Source organism: Opisthorchis viverrini (assembly GCF_000715545.1).
Source record: "Opisthorchis viverrini unplaced genomic scaffold opera_v5_310, whole genome shotgun sequence".
NCBI classification, from domain to species: domain Eukaryota; kingdom Metazoa; phylum Platyhelminthes; class Trematoda; order Opisthorchiida; family Opisthorchiidae; genus Opisthorchis; species Opisthorchis viverrini.
Genome location: NW_008751966.1, coordinates 543,773 through 555,864, shown reverse-complemented (window position 1 = coordinate 555,864; position 12,092 = coordinate 543,773). Strand labels below are relative to the sequence as shown.

The 12,092-nt window shown below is 42.7% G+C and overlaps 2 protein-coding genes across 2 annotated transcripts in view; one reads left to right on the top strand and one right to left on the bottom strand.

The window, feature by feature from the left end:
• The window catches only part of T265_09841 (hypothetical protein), a gene marked incomplete at both ends in the record, with an annotated part of 50,661 nt that extends 42,543 nt beyond the window's left edge, over positions 1–8,118 (top strand). Inside the window, 2 exons of the mRNA XM_009176027.1 lie at positions 3,333–3,488; positions 7,747–8,118. Coding sequence (XP_009174291.1) covers positions 3,333–3,488; positions 7,747–7,896 — 306 coding nt within the window. The remainder of the gene's footprint in view (positions 1–3,332; positions 3,489–7,746) is intronic.
• A 1,709-nt stretch (positions 8,119–9,827) lies between these two features.
• T265_09840 (hypothetical protein) overlaps positions 9,828–12,092 on the bottom strand; it is a gene marked incomplete at both ends in the record, with an annotated part of 13,029 nt that continues 10,764 nt past the window's right edge. Inside the window, one exon of the mRNA XM_009176026.1 lies at positions 9,828–10,186. Coding sequence (XP_009174290.1) covers positions 10,024–10,186 — 163 coding nt within the window. The remainder of the gene's footprint in view (positions 10,187–12,092) is intronic.

Genomic DNA, 12,092 nt, shown 5'->3' with positions numbered 1-12,092 from the left:
ATTCATTCAGAGGTCGCTCTTAGGAAGACTACCATTTACAACCTGAATCTGTTCATCAGTTGCCACTCGGACCACAACCCCGAGAAGACAGGTCACCAAGTTTCCTTGACCGAACCTCTCTGTTGAATGACCCTAGAAAGTCACCATTGTCAGTGTCATAAAATGCTAATGTTTCTACTAAAGTACAGTCGGCACACATGGTGAAATGTCGAAAGGCCCTTAGGGATTAACATTCAGTAATCCCATATTTGTTGAAGTATGTACATGGATATAATGATTCGCACTCGTAAAGTGAACTCTGCTAAAAGAATGTTTCACCAGTAAGTGGTACCGGTGGAATTTGGAGTAGCTCAACGAGTAAGTGTATGATTCTTACTACTCGTCTCTAGGTTTCGGCCATGGGAATCTATTAGTCCTCGGACTACATGACAGCTACGCACCAAAATAGTACCACATTTGAACGACAAGTAGTTGCTAAGATGGCGACTGCTCAACTTATAAAATCGCGGAGGATTTCATCTAAGAGGCTTTTCTTCGCAAATCCACATTGATAGTGTCAATTTTGGACGATGCGCTTTAAGGGAATAAATGTTTTCTCCAGCCAACGCCAAGCCACAAATTATGGCCAGTCATTTCGGTCAGTTTCTCAGGTCAAAAATTTCTCTTCGTTTTTACTCCAGCATATTATGTTCGTACATTTCCCACTTTTCCATGTCGGGACATCTAAGCACTTCTTGTGTGCTCTCTTGTTGAATGTTTTAACACTTCCCGATGAGCGCCCCATGACATCCTGATAAAAATCCAAAGACAACTCGAAGGGAAGTCAGAATGTCCTCGGACGAGGTGTACAGCGCTTCATGTTTCAAATCACAATTATAGGGCACCGTCGCTTCATTTTCAGAGGTCTTCAGGTCTCCCTCACGACTTAATTTAACGATAATCCTCAGAATAGGTCACTAACACACCAAACAACTGGACGCCACAGCAGGAAAAAGCGTAGGAGTTCAGCTTCTTAAACTTTTAAGCTCCAGAACTAACCGAATGGCGTCCAAACTTTTTAATCATGACCACAATTCCACACATGCACTTTATTTTCTGTTTTGTTTGATTTTTATGTTTAGACTTGAATGTAAACAAATCGCCGCCGGATTTCAATAGACTGACGTACCCTTACACTGTGAATCACTCAAATCTTATCCGTGCTTTTATGGAGTGTTACTTCCAAAAGGGAGTCACAATCCGAGGATACATAACTAGATATTAGGGGTTGTATAGCATGGCAATGAGTCTCTGCATTAACCTTTCAGAACTTAACAGGCCGGACACAAATATTGGGAGTGACGTCCTCCCATTTGGTAATTCGTCATAGTTTCAAAGCATTCTGAGAAGTTATCGCTTGCCGTGTGACTTGTTTTTAAGCTTCACAGCAGCGTGCGTTCTGGGTGGTGGTGGCGCCAACTAGTGCATACTATCCTTCTACTGTTTGAAGAATACGGCCAGTCGGTGATTCAGATTCTCCACCGGACTCGATGAAAAAAGAACGTCCCTGAAGAAAAGTATGAAAAGGATCGGAACACTAACGGCTCCGTCTAGCACAACCAGTTCACTAAATGTTCTCCGATGACACCGAAATCAGTCATTTTATGAGCATGAATCGTGGAAAATTCAGATTATCAGGTGATATCTGGTGTTATTTCGAAGTGCATATCGATGAAAGCAACCGGATAAAATGTAACTATTGCCATCGAAGCCTTAATAGCAGCCAACCAGATCGTTCTGATTGGTATTCCGCTAGCCCATACCTTACTAATGGTTAGTTTGGCCCATTTTCAGTCATTCGCATAACTTATAATGATTTGTGATTGGCCGTACGCCTTATTCCCATAGGTTGCATACGAAAGGAGCATTGAAAGGTTTTCACAGTTCAAGATATTAGTCTTCGATCGCAGTTGAGCAGAGTGTGCAATGCGGCTTAGGTCGAACGATCAAACATTGAATTTGTCATTGTCCTATTGGTGATTTTCGACCAGTTTTTTAACATAGTTTGTCAATGATCCCTGACTGGTGAGACAACAAAATGTGATTAGTCAACAAAGAAAGCAGTATGGATAATTTTCAACGCGTTTATCCTCACCAACTCGGAGTTGTTAAGGAGCGGACGTGTAAATATTCGTAGGTTCTCATCTTTGCCATTATGTTACTTGTCAAAATCTGTGTTATGAAAGATTACAGTTCCAACTTTGACTTGGCATTATGGTACTCCACAGCCTGGTATTTCCAAGGTGGCTGGAACACTGAAGTAAGTGTATCTTCGACTAACGGACCTCCTCTTCTCGGTCTGTGAGTACGGCAGAAAGATCTGACGATACCATTACGACTTTTTTTACAGTAAGCTTAGTGGATTGCGTGAGCGTGTTTAGCGTGCTTCATTCGTCCTACTTTGATGACAAGATCTGACGATACCATTACGACTTTTTTACAGTGAGCTTAGTGGATTAGAGCGTGTTAAACGTGCTTCATTCGTCCTACTTTGATAACCCGTGTTAATTTGTACATCCAACCGAAATCCTTTCATCAAAATTCTTCTTATTGAACTCAATCTATTTTACAGCGCCAAATACGAATAAGTGGTTGCAGTTTTATGGCGTAAACTCCTTCTGCCTGGACCACATCAATGAACCTTGGACATCAGCACAATGCTACACAAGCACTACTATGAAAAATCAAGTGGCTACATGTCACAAGGTAAATGAATCTACTAAACACGATTTTGGGATGCTGAACATTGAGATGTCATTGCTACCTAAGCTAATATTCAAAGTTGATGTCTAGTACAAACTGAACGTTCCACTGATTAGTCTGTCGAAACTGAATACCAGAGACCCAATATTCGAAAGCACGTGGGCTCGAAACATCAGGGATTTATGACAGATTCGCCGCCGATTATCTGCAATAAAGATTAGGTTGTGCTGTATTCCCCTAGACAGGATGAAATCCTTACAAAAAATACTGATCTAGACAGGGTAAAAGAGCGATATACCTAATCTATCGTTGACTGTTCGCATGCAATATAGCCTAAAGACTTAGTGCACTGCAATGGGAAACTCCAGTAGCAGCCTAAACATTGGAGTAACCAATCGCGCTAGATCAGGTTGCTGAGACCCAGTACGAGCCAAGTACCGATACATTGAAGCTCTGGTTAACCATTTGCTTTCGTATCTTACTGAGACGTAGATTCATTTACCCTCGGCTTAAGCTTTAGGTCCTTTGGCCATTGTACAAACGTTTCCCGAGTAATCTCATACGTTTAAAAATATCCGTATTTGTTTCAGTTCTCTTGCTCTTCCACCCTGGGCTTAATACTCACACTTGAAGGGAAATCGTTTCAATGCCCACTAGAAGGTGGTACGATTCAGATCGATACGGTGGGAACGTACTTCTACCTGACTGGCAAGGCGAACTGTCCGCCATGCTCAACCGCTTGCAACGTGAGTAACAAAAGACCATCTAAATGCATCCAGGTCACAATAATGCTTATGTCGGTGTTCAGTCAGCAATGTCCTCAAATTTGGAGTGTATGTTACTCAACCTGTAGGGCATCTAGTTTCACACTCTGTTTACACGTGAATGCAGGTTAAGGTGAGACCAACACACTGCGAAACCTATCTGTACAGACGATGCAGTCGATAACTTTGGCAAAATTGGGATTTAGGACAGAAGTGAAGCAAATTCCTTCTCGTTGGTGGATGGCTCTCTCCCACATTCCTGTCAGGAAAAATAGCTAGACTTGGTGTTCATCAAAACAATTATGAAATAAATAAATTCCGGATTTATTGATGTTCGCACTTTGATTCCTCTTGGAATCGACACAAGATGCACACGCAAACCACCGATTTTCGTCAACTACGTACGAGACTTTTGTATTCTAGCCCTACTTATAGGGACCATGGCTGGTTGGCAAAAGCATGACTGTTTTCAGTACGAATCCGGACATATCCCGTATAATCTTACTATAGGTGAACATTGTCCCCAATTTTATCCTAGTGTCACAGCCCACCCCCCAAGTTTACCCACCCATGGCGGTCGTATCCGTTTCATTTCTTTTGGAGTTTTAAAACTACAGGGTATCACGAAAAGTTCAAATTTCATTATTTCAGGTCATTCGTGAATTCGCTTCTTTTCCTGTGTTCAGCATCTAACAATGATCAATTTAGTGCGAAATGTCTCTCAGACGAGGAGCGAACTACGGTAGTCAGTGTTTAAACCGTTAGAACACCAATGCCTCAGACTAGCACTACATCAACTGACTATCTTTTGATGCAATGTTTGGTCCTTGGGGCCAATAACGGCGCGTTATTCCCATGTATTGATATCTACCTGATTCAAGTTGTTACGCTATAGATGCAAGTGAGCGTGCTCAATGGACCAGCAATGTTCTACATTGTTAGCATGCTGCAGCTGCTGATGTAGGTGCTGTTTTTTTTACTAGCGTTAATTGAGTAATCCTTTCTTCGTCTGCAGCTTCCTCGACTGCAGCAGCTGACCACGCCGTTTGTTTTGATTGCCATTGCCTGCGTTGTCGCTATTGTCGATTGCAAGCGTTTTGCTTTCGAAACGTTCAATTCAAATTCAATACAGGAATTTAGACTGGAGGAGACGGAGCACTAACTGACATTTCAAACGTTAATAGGTGTGTAATGGTAGCTGAACCACAAATCTCATTCACAAGGAAATCTGAAAGCGACTCGCCCGAGCTCTCGGACGAGTCACAGTCCTGCCAAGACCTATGAAGTTGTGAAAACGAGTAAATCTAACAACAAATTCGGGTTTTCCCTCCGGGAAATTCAGGGTCACATAGGGGTGAGTAAGCTTGCACTTTGAACGTTCAAAGTGTACACGGATAAAAGGAAGTAGCTTCGATGTCCTACTTAGAATAGTTCATGCGGACACACGATCATCATCCAGCTGTAACTTCCACACTCAGACTCGTGGCCCCTTGAAGAGCACACCCCAAGTCATCGAGCAGAACAAAGATGGGGAAACAGGACCTTGAGGAACCCTACTAGTTGTGGATAAACGTCTGGACAACAGTAAGTATCAGAATGAATAGTACGAAGAATAATAACTCTGAGGGCGCTCCTCGTTGATAAAATATGGGTGGAAGAGCCGAATTATCCACGGATTCCTTTGAAATCCAGGAAAGCTACTGCAGTTAGTCGGTGGTAGCGTTGTCCTAACGTCATACGAAGCTGCAGTTCATGTACTCTTTAGCTGGTCAAAATTCTGTCTGGCGAGTCTCAAATGACGCAATATTATTGAAGCTTGTTTCTGTGATTGAGGCAGCCGCATCGGAATAAAGATACAGCATCGGGACGCAATCTTGTTGTCAAGTTAATTTAAACAACTTGATCTAGGCAAAACGCAAAGATTGATCACAGTGTTTGTATAACACTGGTGGGAGTTCACCTGAACCTGCGGTACGATAGCGCTTCAAGACAGAAAAACATATTAGTACTCCATAAACTTTGGCGAGCCGAGCGAAAGACGTGAGTATGAGAACAGATGGCTACCTAAACTGTTACCAAAAATATTCACCGATGCAATCAAAACGTTGGTTCCTGTTGTACTCTATAGTTGATGGAGACACGTGTACATATTATATAAAGTGTCTTCATTTTCAGGGAAGAGTGGTGTCCTTGGTCAGCGGCACAGAAGTGCTGAGACTTATAACGGCAACAAGCTTCCTGGTTTGGATGCTAGCAGGTTACGTTCCATAAAGCCTCGTAATACAATACAAGTAGTCGGCCTTCTGTGACGGGTTAATAGGTGTGTAATGGTAGCTGAACCACAAATCTCATTCACAAGGAAATCTGAAAGCGACTCGCCCGAGCTCTCGGACGAGTCACAGTCCTGTCAAGACCTATGAAGTTGTGAAAACGAGTAAATCTAACAACAAATTCGGGTTTTCCCTCCGGGAAATTCAGGGTCACATAGGGGTGAGTAAGCTTGCACTTTGAACGTTCAAAGTGTACACGGATAAAAGGAAGTAGCTTCGATGTCCTACTTAGAATAGTTCATGCGGACACACGATCATCATCCAGCTGTAACTTCCACACTCAGACTCGTGGCCCCTTGAAGAGCACACCCCAAGTCATCGAGCAGAACAAAGATGGGGAAACAGGACCTTGAGGAACCCTACTAGTTGTGGATAAACGTCTGGACAACAGTAAGTATCAGAATGAATAGTACGAAGAATAATAACTCTGAGGGCGCTCCTCGTTGATAAAATATGGGTGGAAGAGCCGAATTATCCACGGATTCCTTTGAAATCCAGGAAAGCTACTGCAGTTAGTCGGTGGTAGCGTTGTCCTAACGTAATACGAAGCTGCAGTTCATGTACTCTTTAGCTGGTCAAAATTCTGTCTGGCGAGTCTCAAATGACGCAATTTTATTGAAGCTTGTTTCTGTGGTTGAGGCAGCCGCATCGGAATAAAGTTACAGCATCGGGACGTTCCATAAAGCTTCGTAATACAATACAAGTCGTCGACCTTCTGTGACGAAGGTGGGCGGGTAGACTGCAGTCAACCTGAGCTGTAATCGCTGTTACCGGCCTCATGGCCGTATCACCATGCACTGGAGTCATACTGACACGTGTCCGTTGGTATGTGTAGGAAGTTCTTTCCGGCTTCATTGTGAGCCGAAAAGAAACATCTAATAATGCTTCTTGTTTTCGAGTGAGATGTTTCTACCTATTGGCCCATTCTCGATACGGTATTACCTATAATGCTGACGAAAACTCTCGGATAAAAGTGTTCAACTAAACACGGCATTTCTTCTCTTCATAGCTTATAAGCATACTCATGCATACGGACTTTGAATGGGACCCTAGTTAATGATACCTGCAGTCGAATCTGCAACGCAAAGTTCATTACAGCTGATATTTAGCATAATGTAGTATATATTTCTATAAGCAACGTGTGAAGATTCATGAAAACCCGCACAGTGCATCATTGGTTTCGATATATCTGGATTTCATCTGGTAGACTTAACCCCAAAGTTTCACTCAACCTTTTTTTCGTTTTGCTGAACTTCAGGCTGCGCATTTATGGTATTAACAACTCATCGGCATAATCACAAAGTTCAGGGAGCTAAAATCACTTTTATTATCAAATGGGACCAACATACGGTTAATGACTAGGGAACTCTGTACAGCTCTTTCCTTTGGGTACACCATGCAGCAGGATAATTGGACTATTGATGGGACAATTGAAGACCGTTTCGGCAGTTAAATCTTTTCTGCGAATGGCCCTGCTCGTTCAGTCCCTTAAAATGGTCTCAACAGAGGACATTACATCCTCAGGACCTTCGTAATAACTCCGCCACCTGCGTGTGCGGCCCGTAACAGACTGAATCATCCGAAATAGTGTATTTGATGACAGTCAAACAGGGGCCGCATGTAAAGGTAAAAGTGACTGCCCACAAAAGAAAAGATTTTAAAAACTGTTGGGTGAAAACATGCACGAATTACAAGAGTCTGCTTAATAGTTTAGTTGCACCTTCAAATATGTTCAACTGAGTTTTCAAAAAGAAACAAGATCGATGGGATTTTGGCACTACGGTTATCTAATAAGCTACAAGGGAGGCCAAATCGGTTATGGATCAACGGTTAGTATTCAATCCCATAAAGTAGCACACTAAGCCAGAAGTTTGTCAGATGCTTAACTGTCATGATTTTTTGTCTAACAGGACTGTCCGGAAGCACAGGCGATTACCACCTCACCAGACGCAGCACCAGCCGAAATACCATGTGGATCAAGAACACTCCGATCGTCAGACGAATTTATTATCCATGCCGTAATCTCTGCTGCAGCTCTTACTGTCAGTGAATTTATTTGACCAACCACGTGCGATTTTCATAATGAAAGCGCTGACAGGGTATCAGAACGTTCAGACTAGTTAAAAATACCAAAAAGCGAGATTTGGTCGACAAGTCTTATTTCAGAAGGCGTTGCATCCATAAATGCAGTAAACTCCTTTGCCACAAGTAACTGTCTTTGTTTTATCCTGTAACCATTTCATGTATTGCATCATTCTCCAGTGAACATAAACCAACTTTGCCCTTGTGTCCTTGTTCTGAACTCAACTGGTTAAATGGCCTTTGAATGTTAGGAAATCAACCAATTTGCCACTCATGAAGTTTTGAAAGTACTGAAAGACTCCACTCAGCACACGGTAATTCACTTGTGCCAGCTAAAATCACGAGGCGTTAGAAAGGCGATTCATAGTGGCGTTAGGCATTAAGAGAGAGTGTGNGCGTTAGAAAGGCGATTCATAGTGGCGTTAGGCACTAAGAGAGAGTGTGTAAGAAGCCCACCCTGGGTTTAGAATCTCATCTCAACAGAGCTATCTGAAAGAGGTGTCCACGACTTAATTTGAACACTAAACAAACGGAGAGTAGTTATGAAAGCCTCATTGTCTCTTCTCTTCGTTGGGTACACAGCTTACCGGATCCATCTAATTTCCGCACTTGTCGTTTAAGTTCACGAATTGCAACACAGTTTTACTGTCTTGAATGCTCACGCTGTGTAGCAGGATCTATCGCATTCGTCCAAGCCTGATGCGAGGCACGTTCGCCCAGTTCCATGGCTCATCGTCGAACTTTAGTCTCATCACCTAAACTGACACGCATGCTATGCAGCGTCTTCAGCGGTTGAACTAATGAGGAAGCGACGATGAATGGCACTTTGGTCCTTCTCCTCAGTTTGTACTAGAAATGCCCTTCAGACACGCTCATACAGTAATTTTAACATAAAACTTCATTTTACCTGAAGTCAAAATTCTCGGTTAGATCCAAAGTCGTCATACCTAGGCTTGCAGAGTAATGCACACGAGCTACTTAAGACCAAAATTTCACCTTGTAAGCACAGTCCACTCAACCTCGCACATTAGCTGCCCACATTGATGTTGTGACTGGTATCACCTGAATTAAAAAAGACGACAGTTCTCGTCGTTCAGTAAAATTCTGCTAAACAGGCTGGCAAAAACTGATGGATTATTGGGGAGATTTTCAAAGATGTTAGTCGTACTACGGAACAGTTCGCTCACCACCCATAGATTAATAGAAAAATAACTTCGAATCAGCCGCATGTAGCCGAGCATGTACCAAGCAACTCGCCTCTTTTCTGTGGATTACGAGGTGGGTGCCTATGATGATTCACAAGAGCGGAGCAATTATCCACTGCTTCCACTTAAAGCACAAAAGAGAAATTTCAAAATCAGGTGAAAGCAACAATCGCTCGAACGAAAGCAGCACAAACGCAGTCGAAGCCGACAGACACGAAGCTGCCGAATGATTTCGCCACTCCATATATTAGTACCTTTGAGCACAAATCTAGCACTCCATACACCTGAAGTTGCAGCGGATACAGTGAAAGTACGCCAAATTGGGAAACAAATTTTGCTCTGGACATCTCTTAACTGGTCTTTCCAGCTCCCACTGAAGATTTGACACGCCGATTCTATTTGCACTGGAGTAGTGTAGGCTAAGAATGATGCGTTAAAAAAGGGACAAGGAACCTCCCCAACCTTGTCCGTTCTGCGTCCAATGGATAATCAGACCTGCGAAATTCATTATGTCCAGTGTTGCACTAGTTTGCCGTGCCGCGAAATGTTTACCCACCCATTCCCAGCTATTCCGTACCCTTCTATAGAGGGCATATTCATGGTTGTACGACTACGACCTATAAGCATATACTACAGATGTAGCCCTATCCATGATACCTTACCCCTTAGGAAACAAAGTCTTTAAATCAAATTGAACAGAAAAAGCACAACTGAGATTCACTGAGCAGGCGATATCTCCACACCTGTCTACAATAAAGGGAAAAGCTCCGAGCGACTGAGTGCACTGAAGAGAACACGAAGCCCCAACAATATGTGAATTTTGTTACATATGTACAAATTGCTCCTCTTATGTATAATCATATATCGATCCTTCCTGTGATGGTTGAAACCTGTGCTGCTTCAAACGGCGGATAGTACAGTATGTTCAGATGAACCGCNCGCGGTTGGTTGTTCTGAAGAAGCTCCATCAGATTTGTGCCCTGAATCCAACAATTCCTTTACGAACCAGGGAAATGTTGGCGGTCCGTAAAATATGAATGTATGAGCTCCGCGAATTTTTCGTCTGAAAGGAAAGGGGAAGAGTGAGGAAGTGATTGAAACATGTTTAGTGTCAGGGCCAGGATTCTTTCAGAACCGCCAAAAAGACCAAAGTAAAACTGATCTGTTAGAATACGTTTCGCAAAGGATACACAGAAAACCTTCAGGACATCCAGTTTCTTCAAAAATGGCCCCGGCACATGACCTACTTCTAAAAAGCAAAACTTGGCGACACAGTTAAATAAGCAGCCAGTGTTCCCGTTCAGCNAGGTGGGCGGGTAGACTGCAGTCAACCTGAGCTGTAATCGCTGCTACCAGCCTCATCGCCGTATCACCATGCACTGGAGTCATACTGACACGTGTCCGTTGGTATGTGTACGAAGTTCTTTCCGGCTTCATTGTGAGCCGAAAAGAAACATCTAATAATGCTTCTTGTTTTCGAGTGAGATATTTCTACCTCTTGGCCCATTCTCGATACGGTATTACCTATAATGCTGACGAAAACTCTCGGATAAAAGTGCTCACCTAAACACGGCATTTCTTCTATTCATAGCTTATAAACATACTCATGCATACGGACTTTGAATGGGACCCTAGTTAATGATACCTGCAGTCGAATCTGCAACGCAAAGTTCATTACAGCTGATATTTAGCATAATGTAGTATATATTTCTATAAGCAACGTGTGAAGATTCATGAAAACCCGCACAGTGCATCATTGGTTTCGATATATCTGGATTTCATCTGGTAGACTTAACCCCAAAGTTTCACTCAACCTTTTTTTCGTTTTGCTGAACTTCAGACTGCGCATTTATGGTATTAACAACTCATCGGCATAATCACAAAGTTCAGGGAGCTAAAATCACTTTTATTATCAAATGGGACCAACATACGGTTAATGACTAGGGAACTCTGTACAGCTCTTTCCTTTGGGTACACCATGCAGCAGGATAATTGGACTATTGATGGGACAATTGAAGACCGTTTCGGCAGTTAAATCTTTTCTGCGAATGGCCCTGCTCGTTCAGTCCCTTAAAATGGTCTCAACAGAGGACATTACATCCTCAGGACCTTCGTAATAACTCCGCCACCTGCGTGTGCGGCCCGTAACAGACTGAATCATCCGAAATAGTGTATTTGATGACAGTCAAACAGGGGCCGCATGTAAAGGTAAAAGTGACTGCCCACAAAAGAAAAGATTTTAAAAACTGTTAGATGAAAACATACACGAATTACAAGAGTCCGCTTAATAGTTTAGTTGCACCTTCAAATATGTTCAACTGAGTTTTCAAAAAGAAACAAGATCGATGGGATTTTGGCACTACGGTTATCTAATAAGCTACAAGGGAGGCCAAATCGGTTATGGATCAACGGTTAGTATTCAATCCCATAAAGTAGCACACTAAGCCAGAAGTTTGTCAGGTGCTTAACTGTCCTGATTTTTTGCCTAACAGGACTGTCCGGAAGCACAGGAGATTACCAGCTCACCAGACGCAGCACCAGCCGAAATACCATGTGGATCAAGAACACTCCGATCGTCAGACGAATTTATTATCCATGCCGTAATCTCTGCTGCAGTTCTTACTGTCAGTGAATTTATTTGACCGACCACGTGCGATTTTCATAATGAAAGCGCTGACGACAGGGTACCAGAACGTTCAGACTAGTTAAAAATACCAAAAAGCGGGATTTGGTCGAAAATTCTTATTTCAGAAGGCTTTGCATCCATAAATGCAGTAAACTCCTTGCCACAAGTAACTGTCTTTGTTTTATCCTGTAACCATTTCATGTATTGCATCATTCTCCAGTGAACATAAACCAACTTTGCCCTTGTGTGCTTGTTCTGAACTCAACTGGTTAAATGGCCTTTGAATGTTAGGAAATCAACCAATTTGCCACTCATGAAGTTTTGAAAGTACGTGAAAGACTCA